A 25,264-nucleotide genomic window follows, 5' to 3' on the forward strand; every position below is an offset into this window, starting at 1 on the left:
CAGTTGATACTCCAATGGATGACAGCTACCGGACTGTGATTCCTTGGTATGGATGAAGGAGCCCTGGGAGAGGCGATGGAGTGTGGAGCCACAAAGGGGAACTTCTATGCTTCCGAAGGATCAAACATAGGCACAGAAGACTGCAATCGGAGGTAAGTTGTTTCGGTAGACAGGTAAAGGTATGGGGAGAGAGAGAGAGAGAACTCGTGAGCAATAGAGAGCAGTAGTGAGACCGTGAGAGTAAGAGAGAGTGAATGCGAGAGAGTATGAATGAGAGAGCGAGTGAATGCTGGAGTGCGCGAATGAGAGAGAGAGTGAATGCAAGAGAGTATGAATGAGAGAACGAGTGAATGTTGGAGTGCGCGAATGAGAGAGAAAGTGAATGCAAGAGAGCATGAATGAGAGAACGAGTGAATGTGAGAGTGCGCGAAAGAAAGAGGAGGTGAAAGAGAGGGATGGCAAGACCGAGGGAAGCCGGAAAAGACCCCGAGCAACAGGGAACCGGAAAACCGGAACCTCGCCGACGGGGAAGACAGGTACCAGCCGAGCAAGGTAGAGGGTACTACGGGGGGCGAAGCTAGGCTGGAACCGAGGACCAGATAAGGGGAAAGGAAAGGAAAGGCAGGAGAGAACGGCCGTCGCCTATCGAGAAGGCGAAGGGCCGCAGAGATTAACCGAGAAAACAAAAGAGGAGCTCGGTATGTCAGGAACGGTAGTAGGCACAAAATCGAAAGTCAGCAAAGCGAGTTGCAACGCGACTCGCAGGGGGCGTGGCTTCCTTAAATGCAGCAGCAACAAAAAGACTGGACCGCTCACAGACAGACTGTTGGGACCTAATAGCGCCTCCATCTTGCCCATAACTTCCACGGTCTCAGCAGTGTGACAGTATGCCCTCTCCTTATCCCTTCTCCCCCGGGCTTCCCTGGGTGAAGGCGATGGAACAATCTGAGAAGGCGTGGAGCATGGATGTTACGTCTGGGCTCCCAAGATCGTTCTGCTGCTGAGTACCCTTTCCAATGGACCAGGTATTGTATAGTGCCATGTCTGTAACGGGAATCCACCAGCCTCTCCACTTCATACTCGTCAGGGTCCGGGTCCTCGATCCTTAAAGAAGAGGGTCTACGATGACTCGTAGGATCGGGAAAATAAGCCTTTAGGAGAGACGTATGGAAAACAGGGTGAATCCTCTTCATCCTGGGTGGTAATTGTAACCGAAAGGCCACAGGATTTACCTGGGACAAAATAGGGAAAGGACCTATGAAGCGGGCCGAGAATTTTCCTGGGTGAACCCAACGCGGGAGATATTTGGTTGATAACCACACCTTGGTTCCTACAGCCCAGTTAGGGTTAGGGGATCGCTTCTTATCCGCATACTTCTTGTAACGTATCCGGCTTGCCTCCAACTTCTGTACAGCTTCCTTTTGGATGGTACGGAGATCATGAAGATGTTGATCCACCGAGGGCACAGTAGTAGGAGGAATCCCAAAAAGAGGAATATGTCTCGGATGATACCCGTAGGTAAAAAAGAAGGGACTGATGCCTGTAGCAGAATGTTGGGTATTGTTGTAGGTAAACTCTGCCAGTGCTAGATAGGACTGCCACTTATCCTGCTCCTGATTGCAGAAACAACGTAGATATTGTTCGATGGTTGCATTTAAGCGTTCGGTCTGGCCGTTACTCTGGGGATGGTAACCAGAAGACAATGCTTTCTGAATCCCCAGAGAGCTGCATAACGCTGACCAAAAACGGGAGGTAAATTGGGTTCCCCTATCCGACACTATGGTCCGAGGCAAGCCATGTAATCTCACTACGTCTCTCAGGAATACTTCGGCCGTCATGGGGGCGGAAGGCAAGCCATGTAAGGGAGAGAAATGTGCCATCTTGCTCAGGGAGTCAATAGTCACCATAATTGCTGTGTATCCCCCCGAGGGGGGAAGATCTACAATAAAATCGGTAGATACATGTACCCAAGGCTGAGATGGTAGAGGCTCTTGTTGGAGCAGGCCCAATGGTCTGTGAGTGGTATTCTTGTTGGCCGCACATACTGGACAACTCATCACGTATGCCTTAGTGTCCTTTACCATTGTCGGCCACCAGAAATATCTAGAAGCCAGGCGTAGGGTTGCCCTCTGTCCCTTGTGACCCGCAGACAGAAGGTCGTGACACCAATATAGGGCTTGCGTTTGGAACTCCTTAGACGGTAGAAATAGGGCGCCTTGATGAAAGTACAACCCACCCCTCTTCACCAGGAGTGGTTGATACTCTGAAGACACATCGATATGATTAGTGGCAAGCTCTACTTCTTGTAGGAAAGAGCTGACCATTCCCAGGATTCTCTTGCCAGCAAGTATCCCATCCTGGCCCTGTTTCTCTTCCTCTTGGTACTCCAGGCTCCGAGAGAGAGCGTCCGCTAGAGCGTTCTCCTTTCCGGGAAGATATGAGATTTCAAAGTCATATTGGGAAAAGAAATAGGCCCATCGAGCGTGTCTGGAATTGCAAAACTCCATTTGCGCAATATCTTCAGATTCCGGTGGTCAGTACGAACCAGAAAGGGATGGGCAGCTCCCTGTAACAAATGTCTCCATTCAATACAGGCCTGTCGGATAGCCAGTAGCTCTCGTTCCAACACCGAGTAATTCCTTTCACTAGGTGTAAGTGTCCTAGAATAATAAGCCACCGGATGTTCCGCTCCATCTTTGCCGACTTGTAGGAGGGCAGCTCCAATGGCCCCTCCAGAGGCATCTGTTTCAACCACAAAGGGGAGAGATTGGTTAGGTTGCATCAGAATGGGAGCAGTAGTAAAGGCTTTCTTGAGTACCAGGAAGGCTTGGTCGGCATCCTTATCCCATTCAAACTTCTGGCCCTTTTTTAGAAGACGAGTGATGGGCAAGAGTATATCAGAGAAGTTAGGGATGAACCGTCTGTAAAAGTTGGAAAGACCCAAAAACCTCTGTATGTCCTTGGGACTCTTCGGAACAGGCCATCTAAGGACTGCCCTTACCTTCTCAGGATCCATCTGTATCCCCTCCTTTGAGACGATAAAACCTAAGTATGACACTGAGGCAGCCTCGAAAATGCACTTCTCTGGCTTGACCAGGAGCTGATTTTCCCTTAACCTTTGGAGGACCAGTGAGACATGCCTTCGGTGTTCCGAGAGAGAGGAGGAAAAGACCAAAATATCGTCTAAATAGACCACCACTGAGGCATACAGCAAGTCGGAAAAAATCTTATCAACAAAGCGCTGGAAGACTGCCGGGGCGTTCACCAGGCCAAAGGGCATGACTCTATATTCGAAATGTCCCAGAGGAGTTCGAAAGGCCGTCTTCCACTCATCCCCTTTCTTTATTCTCAGCAGATGGTAGGCTCCCCGAAGGTCTAATTTGGTGAATATAGAGGCTCCTTCTACTGCTTCAAGTACCTCCTTTATGAGAGGCATATGATATCTGTCTCGAATAGTCAAGCTGTTCAATCCTCGGTAATCTATACACGGCCTGAGTTCAGCAGAGCCCTTCTTTGGGATGAAGAACATTGAAGCCCCTGCTGGGGAGTGTGATTCCTGGATCAAGCCATTCTGTAGATTAGCATCTAGATACTCCTTCAATGCCCTTCTTTCTGGTAGGGACATCGGATACATGCGTCCAAACGGTACCGATGCTTCAGGTTTCAAATTGATGGCACAATCCTCTGCTGGATGTGGGGGTAAAGTACGGGGTAGTATATCCTCAAAGATCTCGGCATACTGCTGGTAATAAGGAGGGATCGTTTGAACCACTGCCGAGGAGGTAGGAACAGCAACCCCCTTCCCCCTGAAAGGAGATGTCTGGGGGAGACACGAAGTGGAACAATATGAAGACAGAAAACTTACAGTATTAGTAGCCCAGTCTATCCTGGGATTATGCTTGCGCAACCAGGGTATGCCCAGGATGACGGGAAAATGGGCAGCTCTGATGACATCAAAGGTAATTTGTTCCTGGTGTTGAAACAAAGACATAGTGGCTGGACAAGTCTCTTGAATGATAGGTCCAGAAGAGAGAGGAGCTCCGTCTACACCCTCTACCGGTAAAGGACAGTCTTTCTGAAGTAGGGGAATAGCTTGTTCTTGAACCCACTGAATATCAATAAAGTTTCCAGCAGCACCGCAATCCAGCATAGCCAAGGTTTCTAGTGAAGCAAGAGATCCGAAAGTCAGATGAACTGTAAATACCATGAGTCTATGGTCCTCTTTCGGCTTATCCTGCTGCCTGAAATTGCAGGGATTAATCAATTCCGCCCGGTTCCTTTCCCTGCTCAAGACCGGGGAGATGCGTTTCCCGACCGTCTCGGGGGTACCTCGGGGCAACTCCTAAGCAGATGCTTAGAGGATCCGCAGTACATGCAAAGACCCTGTTCTCTGCGTCTTTTTCGTTCCTCGGGAGTCAACAAGCCCCTAGTTGATCCTATTTGCATAGGTTCCTCTGTCTGCGATCGAGTAGGAGGATTTGAGGTGGGTATTCCGATAGTCTGATGTGGTCTGAACCTCCTCCTTTCTAATCTTCGCTCCTGCAATCTAAACTCCAACTGCAGAGACATCGTGACCAACTCTGGAAAGGAAGCAGGACGTGCCATCCGGGCTAGTTCGTCCTTGAGTTCATCATGTAATCCTCGTCGGAAGAGGGTCTGTTGGGCTGAATCTGGCCACCCCGCCTCCGTGGCCAACCTCATAAATGCGGAGGCGTATGTCTGTACACCTTGATTTCCCTGACGGAGATCCAGGAGGGCTTCATATGAAGAATATTGGACCTCTGGTCGTTCAAATCTGTTCCGCAACAATTGAGTGAACTGTGCGTAGTCATTAACCGCAGGATTTGCTTGCGCTATCAGTGGAGTAGCCCAGGCCAAAGCATTGCCCACTAGGTTGGAGACCAAAAACCCAACCTTGGCCCTATCGAGTTCATAGGCCTTAGGTCGAAAGGTAAAGTAAATCATACAGGCATCCAAAAATTCTTTCAGGAGTTGCGGACTGCCATCATACTTCCCGAAGGAGAACGTCAGGGGAGGCAGGTCACCTCGGAAATCCTCTCGAGCCGCCACCTGTTGACGTAAGTTGATGTTCTCTGTTCGAAGGCTCTGAACCTCCGCCTGGAGACCCTGAATCGCTGTTACCATCTCCTGGTATTGTTCCAAGGAGGCCATCGTACTCGTTTGGCGTTGCAAACTGTCAAAGCCACTTCCCACAGTTCCTTCCCCAGGAGACTCCTCACCTTGGTCTTCGCTGTGACTGGCGACTTTCTGTCTTCTCCTCCGGTCTTTCGGGGTTCTCTCCTCTTCAGTATCCTTCTTAAAGAGTCCTTTCCCCTTCTTGCGTTCGAAGAGATAGGGACGGTCTCCTCCGGAGGCCACCTTGACCGTTATTGGAATAAACCGTCAGGTGAACCCTGGGGAGTCCGCCCCTCCCAAAACAGGGAAAAAGCCAGTAAGGCAGAAAAAACCCTGTGAGGCTGCAGGCGAGGATAGATTGGAGGAATTGCGGATCCAGAGGCTTTAAAAGTCTTGAGGCCAATGTCCAGTTGATACTCCAATGGATGACAGCTACCGGACTGTGATTCCTTGGTATGGATGAAGGAGCCCTAGGAGAGGCGATGGAGTGTGGAGCCACAAAGGGGAACTTCTATGCTTCCGAAGGATCAAACATAGGCACAGAAGACTGCAATCGGAGGTAAGTTGTTTCGGTAGACAGGTAAAGGTATGGGGAGAGAGAGAGAGAGAAAACTCGTGAGCAATAGAGAGCAGTAGTGAGACCGTGAGAGTAAGAGAGAGTGAATGCGAGAGAGTATGAATGAGAGAGCGAGTGAATGCTGGAGTGCGCGAATGAGAGAGAGAGTGAATGCAAGAGAGCATGAATGAGAGAACGAGTGAATGTGAGTGCGCGAAAGAAAGAGGAGGTGAAAGAGAGGGATGGCAAGACCGAGGGAAGCCGGAAAAGATCCCGAGCAACAGGGAACCGGAAAACCGGAACCTCGCCGACGGGGAAGACAGGTACCAGCCGAGCGAGGTAGAGGGTACTACGGGGGGCGAAGCTAGGCTGGAACCGAGGACCAGATAAGGGGAAAGGAAAGGCAGGAGAGAACGGCCGTCGCCTATCGAGAAGGCGAAGGGCCGCAGAGATTAACCGAGAAAACAAAAGAGGAGCTCGGTATGTCAGGAACGGTAGTAGGCACAAAATCGAAAGTCAGCAAAGCGAGTTGCAACGCGACTCGCAGGGGGCGTGGCTTCCTTAAATGCAGCAGCAACAAAAAGACTGGACCGCTCACAGACAGACTGTTGGGACCTAATAGCGCCTCCATCTTGCCCATAACTTCCACGGTCTCAGCAGTGTGACACTTTCTTGAAGTATTTGATTCTGCCCTTCATGCAGTATCTGATTCTGCTCTGCCCTTCTCGTAGCACCTGATTCTGCCCTCCTTGCTGTATTTGATTCTGCTTTTCTTGTAGAATCTGACTCTGCCCTTTTTGCAGTATATAATCCTGTTCTTCTTTCAGTATCAACTCCAGCTATTCTTTCAGTATCTGATCCTGCCTTTTTTGCACCATCTGATCTTGCTCTTTTTTTAATACCGGATTCTGCCCTTCTTGCTATATGTCATTCTATTCTTCATGCACCTCATCACATGTTTTCTTCTATTCTGGTACTTTTTCGATTGGCCTTTTCCTTCTGATATGGTTAATCTTTCTATGTTTTACGTCCTCTGTCTTCACTTGGTATGCCTGGCACTGCTCTTGCATGGCTTTCCTTTTATCTACAAAACTACTATTTTTCCATTTCCTGGAAAAGTTCAATTTCTCAATCTTGCTTTCTGTTCTATGAGTTCCTGTAAGGTTCAGTTGTTGGCCCCTGAACTTTTTACTTTTTTACAGTATTCTTTTGGCTTCATTAATTCTATCTTTTGGCTTTTAAGCACACTTTCATGCTGACAGCACACAGATATTTTTCTCATTTCCTTCTTTTGGTGATTTTCTTCAACAACGCTTTTAGCAATGTCTGTCTTCTGTGGATCTTTATATTGCTGCTCATTATAAATGTTTAAATCCTAAAAAGACTGACATTTTATTTCTACTGCTTTATCATTAACAATTCATCCTTCATCGTTTTATTTTCTTCCACTTCGTATAGCTGTTACATCCTCGATCCGTAATCTTGGTTTTATTGTTGATTCGTTCTGCTCTTGCCAGGATCAATTCTTGCATTGACCTGTTCTTATCTTTTCCAGCTGTACAATATCAAAGAACGTGTTACCTACTTAGCTTTTTGCTCTACTAAACTGATAATACAAATCTTGGGGCTTTCCCATACAAATTACTGCAAGTTTTTTCTGTGCGTTTACCCAAGTATGCATTGCTTCTGTTTCAGTCTATTACTCACTCTGCAGATTCTTTTTCGATTCCGTTTTTCTTCCTGCGTTTCCCCATATTTGTCTCATCTCTGATAGCTTCCAGCTATTCCTTATTTTCACAAGTTATGAATTATTTCTATTAAATAAGTGGATACCGTTGTTCTACTATATCTTTCTGATCCTATTTCTATGCATTGGCCTACTAGACAATTACGTTCCTTTCCAATCTTTCTTTCTATCCAGCCTCCTCCTTGTGCTTCCTTCCGCTTTTGTTCAATTCAACTGTTTGCTCTTAAACTATGGAATGCTTTAGTTTTGGAGTTACGTAATTTCCTGTCTTTCAGTTATTTCAAGATCACATGAAATGTCCTTTGTTGTACACTTCTTTTTCATCTATGAACACTAATCAATATTACCCCAATTGGTTTATTTGTTTCATATTCTGTTCATGTACAACTTTGGTAATTTTTCTTTTTTTTTAAATCTAGTTTATTCAACTTTTCACAACGTATCACATTACATCCAAACATCAAGCCAGGGCAAAATTAATACAACACTGCACATTAAAAAGGAAGAGGAAAACTCTTCTCACTCCCATTAAAACGAAAGTTCCTGTTATTCATTAGTGTTTACTGTTCCTATTTTTGCACAGGGCTATGGATAAAAGTGGCTAAGTGAGTTTTGAAAGTCTGCAGTCTGCAGTTTTTCAGGAGATACTCAGCGGCACTGAACACATTATACCTTGTTTGTTCTCTGAACACTACTAGTCTTGACTGATATCTGGGTGTGCGCCTCTCTAACCTGCTGTGGAGGAGGACTCAAAACCCACAACGCAGCGCACACCGCGCACATGGCAAAGTGTGTTGTGAAGGTCTGCTGTCTGCAGCTTTGGGGCTCGTGACTAGCTCCATACAGAGCAAATGACAGCTTTTGATGAGTTTTTTTTTAAAATAAAAAACAAATAAATAGTAAATAATACATGCCCTCACAGTTATATATGTGACACGTGTTTGACTTCCTACCTTCTCTGCTTTCTCCTCAGGCTCATCTTCATTTAGGAATTCTCGTTTTGGATATGGGATCTGGCAGCCGGCAAAAACACTGAAAAAGATGGAACAGTAAACAAAACACATAATTACAGGCAGAAGGGACACACGTTATTGGTTAAAAACAACAGGACTATACAGGCTGGAACCTATCAAATCCTTTCTGCTTGTAGGTGAATTTAGTTTTCAGCAATCAATTAAACGAACATAAGCTCTCCCAATGAAGTTCTAAGATATCATGCTGCAATCCGTGGTGGCTAGTGAACTTTCAAACAGCTAGGGTGTAATACCTGTCCCGATTTGCACCCTGTGACTGAAGAGAGAAAGGACACTCCTCCCTCCTCCGACAAGAGTATGAAGGAGTTCTCTGTTCATGAAAAATCAGAAAAGGGGGGGCAAATGGTGCATTTTGCAATACAATATTTTTGGGAATTATTTTATAAAAAAACAGTTTAGCAGCAATTTTAAAGTGGAATATGATATCTGTACTGAATGATGTAAGTGGAAGGTTGAGTGCGTGATGCACGTTCAAAATATAATATATGAGTGCCTCCAGGTACCAGTTGTGTCAGATGGAGAGATGCAGCAACTCAGAATGTAATAAATAAATAAATACATACCCATTTACAATATATCTGATTGCTGTCTGCTTATTACTAACACCCTGCTTTACTACAATGGCAACACACTGGTCTTTGACAATCCTGCTGTGAGGAGACAGTCTTCTAATGGACAGCCCTAGAACATTACAATGTTAGTACCATCCTCATATCTAAAAACAGAATGATGAAATTTCAACACAAGTAACAGTGTGTCGAAACTAACAGAGCTGACTGAGTGAATGAAAGTAGCATTGTGGTGATGTTTTCATTCTGCTGCTGAAGTATAGACAGGAAGAGGCTGTTCATCATCCCTGCCTTTTTGCGGTTCACATTAAGAATGCTAGATGGTCATTCAACAGCACAGAGGTACATATTGTAGTTCGTGAACCCCTGAGATGGAGGATGTTGCTGTGTGGGGGTGATACACCTTGAACCCAAGAAAACTTTGCAAAAGTAAATAAAGAAGTGATGTAACTATGTTTGTCATTTACATGTTTTTCCAAACAGGTGTGCGAAACAACAATCAATCGTTTTATTTCTGCAATCTGCCATAAAAGCAAGTAAAAATGCATCACAATAAAATTCATTACATTGTTTTATGCATATGATGCCATGAAAATATCCAAAATACATGGACGTCAGTATAAAACAGATCACTTAACTTAGCAAAATAAACCAAGCATTAAAAAATTATGAAGGATTCCAAAATGGCTGCCAGGACGCTCGCATCATGAGGAGGGGGCTCCCACCTAGCGGCGCCAGAACAATAAAGAATGGCATCCTATATTGTAATGCGGAGAAGGTGAACCAGCGGAGCGACCCTGGAAGATTTTATTACCAGAAATTCAAAGGACTGAGATGGATTCCATAAGTTTGTGAGGGATAAGCAACTGATTCCAGAGTTGACTAATCCGGTCGCCATTTTGGAAACAAGGCCTTTAAAAACAAACAGAGGACAGATCTGACCCCCTCTTCTCCAGAGTAATAGTGATCTATGCCAGACAACATTGCGCAGCTGGCTGTATATCAGTACATTTAAAGGTATTTACTTTTGGGTCAGTTGGAGTTGAATGCAACATACAGCAAGAGAATCTAAGTGGAGTTGGGTGTGGCAGTGGATACACAGTGGAGTTTAGTGGATAGTAACAACGCACCCTACAACTGCTGCATTCAAGTGGGAACCCAAAAGCAAAGGAGGAGTGGGTCAATAAGGACTGTTACACCCAACAGTAGGAAAAGGGATGACATGGTGATCCATGAAAAAGGTGTGGCCGCAGCGAATGTGAAGGGGCTTTTGTGTGTTTTGAAAGACAAAGATTTTGTGGAGAAGCGCACTATAGGATTAATGAAGGAAAAGCACTGCTAATTGGTCTTGACTGCAGTCGGGAAAACAAAGTAAATCATAAGCCTTGTTTAAGATGTCAAGAAATAAGCTGTACAAACCCACGGAAGGTCCCCTACCCCTAAAGTGACAAAGAAAAAACAAGATGGGTCGCTGCAAAAGCTTTGGCTGAAGGAAGGAGAGATGGGGGTGGCTGAAGAACATATCTCCCAGGAGAGTTCGACGAAGTATTTCAACAATGCGTTAAAGATTTTAGTGATCAAATGACAGAGACCATACAATCACAGCTGATTTTGATCCGATCGGAATTGGGTCTCTCCCTTCAGGAGGTGAAAGGGGAAATTAGTGAATTAGGGGAAAGAATGGATACCACCGAAAATGCCATTAAAGAGCTGGCAGAGGACACACGTAAGATAGATGCTTTAACTGAACAACTTGCAACAGCCATGCATAAGTTAGAGATTCAGACTGAGATCTTGAAAATCGGTCAGGGAGACCTAATATTAGGGTAAAAAGGCTTCCTGAGGGAGTGAAGGATCGTGACCTGAAGGATACGATGCAACAGGTATTTGATGATCTGCTGGAGCTTGAGACGTGGGAAGAGGTCGCCCTCGATCGTATACATCGAGTGGGTCCTAGAAGAGTGGAACCAGGTGCCAGACCCTGTGATGTGTAACAGCGCTCCAACGGTATGGACAAAAGGAAGCGATCTTGCTGGCGGCTAGAAAGGCAAGTCCTATTAAAGTGAATGTTGTTGAAATACAGCTATACCAAGAATTAGCGCAATCTACGTTCGTGAAGCGGAGATCGATGGGACCAGTGGTCAAAGCTCTGTTGCAAGCTCAAATAAGATATAGATGGACATTTCCATTTGGATTGTTGGTCTCATGGGAGGGATGACAACATCGTATCACCGCCTGTGAAGAAGGATTTAGGATTTTTTTAAATCAAGGAAGATGGGGGTGAGCAACAAAATGTGCGCCATGAAGAGAGACAGCAAAGGTTAAATGTTGGGAATGGAGAAAATTACAAGGACTACTGTCTAAAAAGAAGGTTTTGAGTGGGACTGGCAGACAACCGACAACTGAACCATCTTGCAAAGACAAATAGGTATAAGACGTTCAGGATTCTGACGAGAGGGGGAACGTTCTGAAACATTTTAGGTAAAGGATGAGTATATATCTGTGGGGTAATTAAAAATGGCTTGGGGGCGCTGTGGTAGGTGTGAGGTGATCCCCGCACTTAAAAAAGGTGAGGGTATGGGTCCTAGAAGACCCAAACTTGTGGTCTCTGAGTGAGTAGTGAGACTCGACCCCCATGGTTTGTTTCATGGGAGGGGGAGGAGTGGGTTGAGTCTGACCTGAGTGTGTTGGGCAGGGAACAGGAGGGGTCAGAGAAGGGGACACAAGGGGGGGGGGCAGCTGCCAAGGAAATAATTAACATGCCAAAAGGTTGATGGGGGTAAAGAAGGGCTTCAATTTCTGTCGCTGAACGCTAGGGGTTTGAATACCCCAGTTAAAAGATGCAAGGTAGAAGAATTACTAAGGTAGGGTAAGCGAGACATTGTGGCCCTGCAAGAGACCCACATAGCTAAGAAAGATAGCCATAACTTAAGGATCAAGTGCTACCCACATATACTTCAATCTAATAATAGGGGGAAGGCGGGAGGGGTCCGAATAGCTCTTAAGGGAATGGTAGGTTTGCAAATAATGGCAAGAGAAGGGGATCAGGAGGGTGGATGCATTTTGGCTCGTGCTCACCTTGGGAGTTCAAGGTATACGATAGCCACCCTACTACTACTACTACTACGGGTCAGGATTGATTCCTCGAGTAGTGCTAAACAAAACTTGAAAAATTTGCAACAGGGCAAATCATATTAACAGGGGACTTCAATGTAGCATGGGACCCACTTGTAGATAGGAGTACGACCGACAGCGTATGTCATTCACAGGAGTCCCTCGCAAAAACTCATAGCAAGTATGACCAGACTAGCTATGGTCGATGACTGGAAAGAAATTCAGAAGGGAGCTAAAGGATACACCTTTTAGTCCCATGTCCATCTGTCATTTTCTCGGATAGACTATATATGGGTATCAGCTACTTTATTGGGGCAAGTACATAAAATCGATCCATGGGCGATTAGTCTATCGCATCGTGCTCCCTTGTCAATAGAAATCCTGCAGGAAAGAGGTGGCTCTGGGTTGTGGTGCTGGAAATTTCCAAATCAGTTTTAGGTGACCCGGTCATAAGCAACAAAATGCGGGGTAAAATCGAGGAGTTCTTTGAAACAAATAAGACACCGGGAATGCAGGAACAGACGTGTGGGACGCCTTTAAGGCGACAATGAGGGATGAGCGAATTGCAAGGAAGGCCCTGTGAGGAAAATAACTTGCCTCAATGCAAAGTGACTTAGAGTCCCAATTTCAGGGGTTAATGAGTAGAATGGAATTAGATAGGGGTGACCCTGATGAGAGAATATAGACATATTAGGGAACAATTGGAATTATTACAAAGTAGACAGGCTGAGAAGTAATTATTATTTTTAAAACAGAGATACTATATTAAGGCAAATAAAGCCGACTGTATGTTAGCGCGGCAAGTGAGAAAGAAGGAGGAAGCAAGGGTCATCCTTTGTATTAGAACGGGACCAGAAACCTTTAGCTCGTTGTCCGAAGATATATTACAGGTATTCACTGAGTATTACACCACGCTGAATACTACTGATTTACCGTATATGATATGATATGGCATTTATAACGCGCCTATACACAAGGCGCAACAAGGCATAGGAGGGGGAACAGAGGGAAGACAGAGACAATGATCTTACTAGGCCAGGTGACATTGAGATCGCGCAAGTGCAGGGGAAGGGGAAAGGTGTGGGGGGGAGGTGGCAGTGCAGTACATGGAATGGACAGTAAAAAAAAAATAGAATGAATAAAAGTAATAAATAACAAGTGCAGCCAGCTGGTGGCAAGTGCAAGGGTAAGCGCAGATATCAGGTGTCAAGTGCTGGTAGGGGACTGTAGGGATACAGAATACAGTCCCCAAGTGAGGAGGTTGCCAGGGGGGCAAGTCAGGTGTGCAGCTGGAGGGGGAGGGGATCTGGGCCCGAGATCAGAGGGTGTCCAGGTAACCAGTGCAGTTTCAGTTGCAGTCAGGGGTTCAGCAGGGGAGAGGAGGAGAGAAAGCAGAAGCAAAGAGGAAAGTTTTGAGGTGCTTCCGGAAGCGGAGGTGGTTCTCCTCGAGTGTCAGGCAGGCAGGGAGGCTGTTCCAGAGCGAGGACCCAGCCAAACAAAGAGATCTACCACCAACTTGTTGCTTGGAGAAGCACCAGACCCTGAGGGAGTGGGAGGTGGATGAGTGAAGAGCTCCAGAAGGAAGATATTTAGGAAGAGCGAGTTGAAAGCATTCAGGCCCCAGAAAGGTTTTTGGACAATGCAGAGGGTTTTGAATTTAATCCTCACAGCCACTGGGAGCCAGTGCAAAGATTTCAGTCCTGGAGAGATATGATCCCTGGGCTTGAGGCCAAGGACAAGGACAAGTCTCGCTGTCCTGATGAAGCAGCCCAAGAGGCATACTTGAAACAATGCCACCTAAATAAAATTGATGCAGGGGAAAGGGAGGAGTTGGAAGGGGAGATTACTTTAGAAGAAGTTTGTGTAACTATCAGGTCTTTACCTATAAATAAGGCTCCTGGTCCGGGCATTTTTCCGGCATTCTTTTACAAAACTTACATCGACACATTGGCTTTGGTAATGACATCCCTTTTTTATTCCTTTATCAAATCGGGTCATATAACGGCCTCTATAGAAGAAGCGATGGTAGTGCTATTTCCTAAGCCTAAAAAGGTAGAAGAAATTGCAGGTCATATAGACCCATAGCTCTCATCAATATAGATGCAAAAATATTTACTCAAATATTAGCAATGAGAATGAAAAAATTGATACCCAAACTTATTCACCTGGATCAGTCAGATTTTGTCAAGGGGAGGAAAACTTTTGACAATATATACGGAGGTTTAGTCATTTGATTGAGAAGGTAAACAAAGCAAGGCTGGGGCCTACCTCTGGAATAGCCTCCTTGCCTCCCTTAAACTTGAGAACCATCTCCAGTTCCGGAAGCACCACAAAACCTTTCGCTTTGCTTCTGCTTTTTCTCCTCCTCTCCTCTGCTCTGCTGACCTCCTGGATGTTACCGGAACTGCACCGGCTACCTGGACACCCTCTGATCTCAGACCCAGGTCCCTCTCCCGCCAGCGTCACACACCTGCACTGCCCACCTGGCAACTCCCGCACTTGGGGACTGTTTCTGTATCCCTACAGTCCCCCACCAGCCCTTGACACTTGATGTCTGCACTTACCCATGCACTTGCCACATGATGGTCGTTACTTTACTTATTGTTTTATCTATGTCCATGTACTGCACTGTCCCTGCCCCCTTGCCAAGAAGATGGGTGATATGGTAGAAGGCCAAGAGATCAAGACATTTCAACAGTATAAGCAGGCATTTGCTTTTCCTGAAAAGGAATGGTTTAGATATTCACAATTGAGACATTGGCTACAGACAATGGCAAACAAACAGGCGGCAATAAGGGATTTCACCCCTTTGAAAATGATCTACTGGTTGGCGCACTATACAGGTTATTTATTCATTGTCTAACCACTCATCGATATTGGGGATATATGAAACAATGGGGAAAAGTCTTAAGCAGCCCTATGTCGGATGAGCAATGGCAGGAAGTGTGGCAGAGGATTCCAAAGCTTATGAGGGCAATTCAAATTCGAGAAATGTGGGTTAAGGTCATGGTACAATGGCACTTGACGCCTGAGAAACTACATAGATTTTACCCTGAAGTGTCTGGGAAATGTTGCAAGGTTTGTGAAGACATTGGGACATGGGGACACATATGGTGGGATTGTCCAATTTTAAAACCATTTTTGGAAGTGTAAAAATATAGCAATGAAAGTTATATTTGGGCCTCAGTTATGTAGAGGTTTTGGGGAGGCAATGTTGGGTGTGGGAGATGTGTTGGATACTTTAGCATCAAAGCCTCAGAGAAAGGCTTACAAGATTCTCAGTGTGTCAGTATTGTCCACTATTGCCCGGAGATGCAAACAGACGTCGATACCTACTGGAATTGAATAGCTGGAAAAGATTTGGCACTTCGTTTCACTGGAATGGGTGACTTATGTGGTTCAAGGAGAACAGAGGAAGTTTGAGAAAGATTGGGATTTGGTATTGGACTTCCTCCACAGAGACTATCGAGTGAACTGGTGTCCACAAAGAACACGTTTATTAGACTTGTTTTAAGGATGGGACTTGGTACACTAAGGAATGGTAAATGGGCTAAATCAGAAGAAGGGCAGCTGTCTGTGGGGTTGAGGGGCGTTAAGAGGGTTTGTTTATGTTATATTAAAACAAATGCTAATAAAAATAATTTTAAAAAAAAGATGATTAAGAAGAGAGTCACAAAAGAACTGACCGTGGTAATGTACTTCATACAAATGCATAAAGGTTTCTGAAAGCAAGTCAGACCTTCAAATATGCTTGATGTGTGCATAACTAACTTTAAAGATTTCAGTGATGGATAGTAGCAAAAAGTAAGACAAAAGTGCATATGCATATAAAGTGCAAGGACAAACAGGCTAGTACAATTCCGTTCTGCACAATAGACCAATTACCAAAGTTTGAGGTTGCATTACCCCATCGGTTGGGCGTGGCAAAATCAGATCTTAACAAGTAAAATCTTCAAACTTCGAACTTTAAACAGACTTGACCCATCTCCTTCGCCATGCCTTGTAAAGGTAGTTAACCACAGAATGTACTGCCAATCTGTCCTTTCAATAACAGCACAAGAACCTTGCTTGTGCAGTATTTCTAGTGGCTCTGGCATGGAAGAACTGCAGCGTCTGCGCTAGCAAGTGAAACCTGATAAGAAGTCCGGCTGTGTGAGCTGGTGTGAGCATTCCAACGGAGCCAATGCTGGAAAAAAAGCCTTTGCCGCGTTCTTGTTTCTCTTTGTCCCCATAGGAGGCATCAACAAAGAAGATCATGTGGTAGGCCAGAGACAGCACACGGACAACTGCACATTGTTCAAACTTTCTCAGCTTTATTAAAATAAAGAAAACCTCACCTAGCCCCATTGCTATGGTGGAAGTTCCCTATTCTAAAAAAACTATCACAAAAGGTGCTCGCCAGGACATCGTACAAAACAATGTCCGTGGTCCAAACCTATGCTATCTTTCTAGCTGATCCTATCTTAACTTAAACATAGCCCAGATAAGTATTCCTATTCCCACTTGCTTGGCTTATGCTGGCTGGTGCATGACCCCCTGCCAACAACGTCTCTGGAAATGTTTGTTTTGCACAGTTCAAAACAACAAGCTCCTTTGGTTTTAACACAAATACAAAGGATGGTGTGTTCCTTCCTTTGGCTTTCTCAGACTGTATCCTCCCTGCTCAACTTAAAAATGAAACAAGTTTCATGAAGTTTCAACACCAACCAAGCTTTCTGGCGTTGGTCTTTTTGTGCAGTTTTAAAAAGAAAATGGCTTATTCTTCAGCATAGACAAAAGGGAAGATCACTGTGTTCCTCGCAAAGCTTGGGTAACTCAAAGAAAAAAAAATCGTCCTTCTTACTGTGGTTTTCTTATGATTTTCAGACTCTGATCTACTCAAGTAATTATAACCTTAAATTCCTTAATTCTCAGCACATCCAAAAGGGCAAACTCCTATGCTCCGCCACAAGGGCTTGCTTAACTGTAAAAGTTAATTTGTTAAATGTGCAACTTGTATTTGTAAGTTCATCAGCAGTGCAAGTACCATCTCTCGCTCAGCCCTCGAGGGCAGCTCAGTTTCATGCAGGTAATAACTATTTGTGGTTGTATCTGGACAGGCGGAATCTCCTTCAGACTGTGATTCTCCACCCTTGCTGCATGTCTTTGATTCGCAGTCCAGACCGGTCTCTTGACTCTCGGCCGGGTATTCCTTTCTTGACCAATCCTTCCTTCAAATACACCCCTCTCGATGCCTTGGTTACTTTCTCGCATCTGTTAACCCCTTCTAGGGTATTGGCTTTCGGTCCGTCCCGTTTGGGTTGTTTACTTACTTTTTGGTTCATAGTAGCCCTCATCAGAATATGGGTTTCAATTTCCCCTTCTTTGGGTTATGTGAGAATCCTGAAGGTGTCTCACTTACTAGTCCCAAGGATCTCTCATCCAGGTGGCTAGGACATGGCCATCGCTATTGGATCCAGTTCCTGGGGTTGGACCAGTGGGGGTGGATCACCTGGATGGCGGTCTTCGGGGAATGGAAGTGGGACGCCAATGGGCGAGATGCAGTACGCCCTTCCTTGTAACACTTTTTCCCCATCCTACCCCATAGAATATTTAGAAGCTCTACCCCCCCGCCCCTTTTTCCTACACAAACAGTTTCTTACACAATGACAGACAACGGACTAACACCACAGCCATTTACCTGACAGGTCCAAACACACGGGTCAGGCAGAGTCAGGCAATTGACAATAACCACAAACCCCTGAAGGCCCTTTACCTTCCCCACATGGATAAAAAGCAGAGCACGAGAGCCATAGTATGAGCAAGACCGAACACACAAGGAAACAGCTAGACCGGACCGGCAGTTCAAATGGAGGAGAAAGGTGGCGAACCCTGGAGGGACGACGAAGAGGAAGCTGCCCTTGCCCTTTTCAGCTCAGACCCGCGAAGCCTCCAAATGGGAAATCATAAGACCAGGATGTACAGCTGGCGTGTGGAGTAACAGATGTCAACGGTGCATGGGGGACTCCCACATTGATAGCACAGGTGGGGAGGCACAATGGCTACTGTGGAACCGCCCTTGACTCCAGAAGCAAGACAAGCCGACAGGTTCAGCACAACCGGTGAGTCGGAGGAAGCCGATAGCAAACCGAGTGGTGTTGATCCCAAAGTTGCAAATGGCAACATTGTATGAATTCAAGGAACTTGAGAACAAAGAACGTGTGTGTGAACTTTTGGGAAAGGGCAGAGAAGGGCCAGCTGCAGAGTGGTCAGGCGCGGCAGGAGTGCTCATTCAAAGGACTCTCACTGGTCCCTTTTGTTTTGTGTTGAAACTGCAAATACCAGAAGGCCCTGGGAAAAGGCGGCGTGAGGTGTCAGAGTGGTCCTACAAGGTTCACGTCAAAGCTCTTGTACACTCGAAAGTCTCTGACCCATTACTGAAAGAAAGCTAGGGAAAGGGAAACCCCGCTTTCTGATGAACATTGTGTTAAAATGGCTATGTGAACCCGACACAGGGATGCAAAGGGAAAAACCAAGAGAAGTAAATCGTGCATTGAGATGAAAGCAAAGTAGACTGTTAAATTGGCAAAAGTGAACCTGGTTGAAGGATGCTTGTGAATCGGGGTGAGGTATGATACAACCAAGACTGTTTTGTTAAAACAGAGTGAAAGGCTGTAGTGAACCCGACGGAGGGAGGGCCACATATTGTAAGCTAAGGCAAGTTTGAACCCGACAGAGGGATGCCAAAAGAAAGCTAGGGGAAGGGAAACCTTGCTTTCTGATGAGATAAAGCAAAGCATGAACTTTGTTAAAGAAGGCCGTAGTGAACCAGACGGAGGGAGGCCCATGTTGAAAGGAGGATCTGAGCCCGGCAGAGGGAGATCCTAGGGGCGAACAGAAATCACCCAAGGTTCGAGACCACCAAAGGAACTTTTGTTTGTTTGCTTGTTGTTTTGATCCAGCAGGCCTTCTAAGGCAAGAGGCTTTGTAGAAAAGAGTCTTGACGACTGAAGGTTCTGTTATCGTTGAATGGAATTGTGAGCCTCCTGCTGGAGAGGCCCTTGAGTATGCTGTGCTCAGAAGTTCCGCCTTGTCCTGTGCTTAAAATGTGGGGAAGAGAGACCCAGCCATACCATCCTGACTTAAAATTTTGTGAACACTTCTTTCTTTTCTGATGACCATTATCCCACATTCTTTTGCAACTTAGTGGTAAGGATTGGCAATAGGTTTTTTAGTATAGGCCCTTTTTATTTGACAATACGCTACTAAGACTGCCTTATTGTTATTTGATGGTTGTAGCTTGCTCCCATCTTAGCTTTAGGTTTAGATAAGGCGTTTTTCTCACCCATGCATACACTTTAATAAACAGCCTTGAACTGTGATAACTTGTGTCCGTCTTTACTGTTGCCACCATGAGTTCCTTACAGTATCTCGGTTAGTCTTTGGTCCTGGGATTTCAGTTTCAAGAAAAGGTAAGCAGCCAAGCCAAGCATATTTAAAGGTTCCCTTTCAGTAAAAATTTCACCTGTATCCCTTGCAACCATTGGGTGCATTGGTCTTTAGGGAGATGTTCTAGAATTTCTCACTTGGGAGATCTTGTCCCCTAAGGGAGGGCTTTCATCCTTATGTATTTATTTTCTTACATACAGGAGGAATAATACTCTTGATAAAAAAAGAACGTACAATAGATAAGAAATCAAATTTGACGGTAACCGTGAGCTCCTTACAATGGAGTGAGTTTGAGGGACATTCTGACCAGGTTGTGGAGGGGAGCAAATGGACAATACATAAGTGAACATACATAGATTAAGGACAAGCAACAGGGGACATTTTTAAGTGCAGGTAGGCGGTATGCCTAGATGTGCTCAGGATGTGGCCAGTATGGGTGAAGTGCTAGCGTGGAGACAGAGGAAGTGACGGACAGAGGCAGGTTAGATGCGAGGGAAAAATGCTAGCCAGGAGGCAGATGAGAGATAGATTAAGAGGGTAACGTGAAGGCGAGAAAGAATGCTTTTAGTTTGGTTTTGAACAGATCCGTGTGGACTGTTTCATGTATGTTCAGGGTTAGAGAATTCCATGCAGGTGGAGCAAGTATAGAGAAAGAGCGGAAGCAGAGGGAGGAAGGGGAGCCACAAGGGTAGTCAATGAGGCAGAGCAGAGATTATGAGAATGCTTGTAGAGTTGGATAGAGGAGAATAGATACAGTGGTGCCTTCCTGTGGATAGATTTGTAAACCAGGAGAAGAAATTTAAATCTGGCCCTGTTTTGCATAGTCAGCCATCCAGCCAGGTGACTTTATCAAAGTAGGTGTGAAGTGAGGGAGTTCAAAGAGAATCTGGTAGCACATTTTATGATCTTGTTGAGGGGACAGAAAGCGTAGTTGGGTAGACCAAAGAAGATGCTGGTGCAGTAGTCCAGTTTAAAGAAGACAAGTGTGGTTAAGAGACGCTTGGTGGTGTTGAAAGGAAGGTTGTACCTGATTTTCCTAACATTAAGGAGGTTGAGGTGAGCTGCAGTTCACGTTTTGGAGATGAAAGTAGAAAAGGTGTGAGAAAGGTCAAAGATGACACCAAGGTTTCTAGCTGAAGAAGGGTAGCAGAGAGCGTCAGGTGAGAATTGAATAGGCAGAGGAAGACATGAGAGATAGCTTTTGGCAAGGAAGAAGAGCACCTCTATTTTGGTGGAGTTTAACATTAGAGAGTGAACAGTCATCCAATATTTAATGGCAGAGAAACAGTTGAAATGTTGATAGAGAGTTCAGAGGAGAGTTCAGGAAAAGAGAAGAAGATTTGGGTGTTGTCTGCAAAGAGTTGGTACGAGAACCGAAAGGAGGAGATTAGTGCCCCAAGAGCAGAGGTGTAGAGTGTAGAGGAGCAGACCTAAGACAGAGCAGTTAGAGGAGTGAGTTGGGAGGTGGTGTTGCTCCAGGAGACAGAGAATTGTCGAGCATTGGTGAGGTGTGAGGTAGGATTCAATCCAGGCAAGGGCTTGATGGTGAATCCCAAGAAGAAAGAGTATTAAGGAGATCAGAGTGATCGACAGTGTGAAAGGCAGCAGACATGTCAAGGAGAATTAGGATAGAGGATATGTTGGAGTGCTTAAGCAGAGGCAATGAAGTTGGATACTTTCATGGAGAGCAGTTTCCTTGGAGTGACAGCAGTGGAACCCTGCATGTTGGGGGTCTGGAAGGTTGTCGATGACTAAGAAATTGGTAAAACGGTTAAACACATGCCTTTCAAGAACTTTAGAGTAGTACAGAAGGAGAGACACACGGTGAAAGGTAACTGGTATGTTCAGGTCAGCCCTTTGCTTTATTAGAAGCAGGATGACTGTGGCTGTTTTGAAAACAGAAGGAAAGCAAGCAGAGTAGAAGGACAGGCTGAAGAGTTCAGCCAGATGAGAGACCACTAAAAAGGCAGTAGGCTTAACTAGCTAAGGAGCAAGAGGGTCTGATGGGGCACAAGAGGGTTTAGCCTTCATCAGTCAGTAGAGATAGGACTGTCGGTATTAGTGTGACTAAAGTGAGAGATAAAGGAAGAGGATGATGGCAGAGTAGGCAGAGTGTAAAATGTGGGAGGAGGGAGTATGAGGAAGGTCAGCAGAGAGTCTTTTATTTTCAAACATTTTGCAGCAAAGTATTCAGCTAGATCATTAGATGTGAGAGTGGAGTAGATAGTCATAGACTGAGGAGGAGTGAGGAGTGAGTTTAGGTGAGGATGGTTGAACTGAGAGATTTCCTTTTCGCTCTAGAGTGTACCTGGGAGAGTTCAGGGTAGAGAGATAGAGTTTCAGGTACTCATGCAAGTGGGTATGCCTCAATTTGCCCAGCAGCCAACAAATGTCTGTGCGGAGGGAGCGTATGAATGGGGTGACCCCTGGTTGCCGATGATGAGGCTTAGGGGTGAAAGTCAGCAGTGGGAAGTGAGAGGAGAATGAATCATATAGTAGGGATTGGAATCTTAATGTTGGTGGAAGAGGCATTGTGTGTGAAGGAGGACCATGAGAACTGTAGGCCAGAGAGAAAGGGAGGAATGGCAGAAGGTTTACATTTTCTTTTAGTAATAGGTGAAGCAAGTGGTGAGAAAAGGTCACGGATGGAAAGGAGATGGTGGTGGAAACAATTGAGTGATCTAATATGGATGGTGTGACAGGAGTCTTAGTGGCTGAGAGAGAAGTGGAGATGAATAAGAGGCCCAAAGAGTTACCCCCTGTGTGGGTATGTAGGTTATGGATAGAGTGGAGAGCGTGGTCACTAAGAAAAGACTGACATTCAGATTTCTGAGATGTGGTTAGAGAGGGAACGTTAAAGTCACCTAATAGAATAAAATGATGTTTAGTGGAAAGAGAACCAACAAGGGGGCCCTAGCGAGATCCTGCTTGCCCAATTCCCTAGAGTCTTTTGCGTGGCACGCTCAGCTCCCTAGTCTCAAAAGGGAGAGTGAACAAATTCCCTGGATTTGTCACAATGGGCAATAATATTTGGTGTTGGCATGCACTAATACATGGCGTAAAGAGCAGAGGCACTACTGCATCTGGGGACTGGGATGGAGTTTGTGCACATGCCTGATGTCACTAGGCCTCGTTTTATATGTAACCAAGGCTCTCACACATTTTATTGTCACGCTTTGGGTGGCAATATAACACCTTAACTGTGGTGATTCCACCAGTGTGGAGTCCATTGACCCTTCTATTTACCCTTTTGCTGGAAAAGAGTATTTCCTCAGTCTCTCATGCTGTGAACTCGCCATCACAGTGCGATTATACTCTCAATTAACATGATAAGTGTTCTCCAACTTACTGATCTCTGATCACCATTCAACAAAATAAACTCCAGGGAACCAAACAAGGGAGGCCCAGTGGATTAAATCTAACCCCCCAAAAAAGGCAGGCTATAAGATGAGCTGAACACCACTTGGTAAAACATTGTCACCTTGAAGACAACATACACCATGCCCGCACCTTCAGAACATATAAACAAGCCAAATTGCTTTTGGAATATCAAGAGCACTTCAGCCACTAAAAAGGTAGTACTTTATGTAGATTTTTTAGAGACTTCACTAACCCTTCATCATGCTTCCCTTACAGAAGTCCCGCTAAATCTCTATGTAATACTCTAAAATCCTTCTTTATGGACCTTTAAAAAATAAAATACAACAGTTTGACCACAACTGATCAGCACCCTCTGCCTCCCTTGATTAACTCGTCTATTGACGTCTCACACCTTGTCCTATGCCTTTTCCATTTCAGATCATGCAAGATCCAATAGAAAAAACTGATCAAACACCTCAAACCAGCGAATTTGGATGCTGACTCAGAAACCTGCTATCTTCTCATACAACATGCCTGCAATAATTGCACTTCACATTGGATCAATCTCAGTTTGTTCTCTGGCACTGTGTCCCTGGCCTCAAAAGCTGGGATCATCTAGCCAATCCTAAATAAAACCCTTGCTAGATACCTCCTCAACCACAATTTCAGACCCATTACCAAACCTCTGATCTCCAAAATCATGGAGCAGGTTGTGGTAGCTCGTTTCTTTTTTTTTTACCCAGTCTTATTTTATGCATTCAATAACTTTTCCACATGCATTATAGAATTCCAAACCCACACCAGATTCATCTAGTGGTGTAATTCACCAGTACCATTTGGACATTTCAGGGAAATATGAGAGAAAAAGAGTATTTAAAAAACAAGCATTGGCAAAGCTAACGGTTTGGGCTTTTGTGTAGGTCTGAGATGGGCGTTTGCTACAAACTGATATAATGTTGCTACCTGGACATAAAATGTCAACTGCTGAAAAATTGTGTGATTACCAAGACATAGGACAGCAGTGCTTCTCAAATGCCTATCTCTTACCTATAACTAAGCCCACACTGCTGGCTTTGTCAATGCTTGTTGTTAACAGGACTTCAGTGCAAGGAACAAATAACAATCAAGAGGCTGAAGGCACACTTGGCTAAGACATATTTATTACACCAGTAGCGATTTACAGCAGCAATTGAGCCACTAACTCTAAGCAGATTTCTTAGAAAAACACAGGCATGCTAAAGCTTGACTTCATTGCTTGATAGAGTGAGCTCAAAGAGATCCCAGGAGGATGTGTTTTGGGCGGGGAGGGACAGGTAGTGGGTGGGAATGGCCATAGGAATTAGCATGGTCAAGGGCAGTCAATGTGTGGGTAAATAACCAAACAACACCCACAAGCTGCGTGTCCCTCCTAGTATGTCTTCTCCCTCTTATCTGTACTACACTGCAACAGTTTCAGCTTATAGATGGTGCTTATGCACCACATAATAACCCAAAATAAAAAATAAATTATAAGGATACAAAAAGTATTTTTTCACTAATCTTTGTTGTATCTAGAAACCCACCGGCAACAGTGGAATACAATTTGCACATCCAATGAAGAGATACACCACATATTGCCATCATAAAAACTACCCCTACACTCTTAGTATGATGTTCTGATTTGTTTATAAAGTGTCCTAGTAGACAGCCAGAATAGCTCAGCAATTTACATACCACATCTGCTCAGAACTGGTGTACATGCTATCTTGTTCGTTTACGATTGTTCGAATGAACAATTGACCGAATTTAAAGGGTCACAATTGACCTTTTCACAATTGACCGGATATATATATCGATTTGGATTTATATATGGGATACATTACTCACCGTAATCGTATTTCTGATGCTTGTATCTGCTTAGATTCACATGCTGTGCATAGGCCGACATCTAGTGGAAGCTGCGGAGTATTACAGTTTGTTTTTCGAAAATCGAAAATGGGCGTCGACACAGGCGTGCCAGTAATACTATCCCTAGTGTGACGTCCACTGTACCCAAGATCCCTCACGCGTGTAGGATCCTCAGATTGTATTTTTTCTGACATGAGGAAGCATGAGGAGTAGCGTGAGTACAGATAATCCAAGCAGATAGACAGAAAGGTAAGACTACAAGCAATCATGCGCCTTCTCTCGGAGGGGAGGAAGGGTGGGTCGCATGTGAATCTAAGCAGATACAAGCATCAGAAATACGATTACGGTGAGTAATGTATCCCTTCTGAGGCTTGTGGAATCTGCTTAGATCACATGCTGTGCATAGATTAGCGAGCAGTACCAGAAGAAGGAG

The 25,264-nt window shown here is 45.0% G+C and overlaps 1 protein-coding gene across 6 annotated transcripts in view; it reads right to left on the reverse strand.

The window, feature by feature from the left end:
• Positions 1 to 25,264, reverse strand: part of CDK19 (cyclin dependent kinase 19) — a 1,825,462-nt gene that overhangs the window by 175,075 nt on the left and 1,625,123 nt on the right. For all 6 annotated transcript variants that reach the window (XM_069607768.1, XM_069607765.1, XM_069607766.1 and 3 more), the window contains one exon: positions 8,393 to 8,471. In XM_069607768.1, coding sequence (XP_069463869.1) covers positions 8,393 to 8,471 — 79 coding nt within the window. The remainder of the gene's footprint in view (positions 1 to 8,392; positions 8,472 to 25,264) is intronic.

The sequence above is a fragment of the Ambystoma mexicanum genome, chromosome 4q (genome assembly GCF_040938575.1).
Source record: "Ambystoma mexicanum isolate Mex_15411 chromosome 4q, UKY_AmexF1_1, whole genome shotgun sequence".
In the NCBI taxonomy this organism is placed as follows: domain Eukaryota; kingdom Metazoa; phylum Chordata; class Amphibia; order Caudata; family Ambystomatidae; genus Ambystoma; species Ambystoma mexicanum.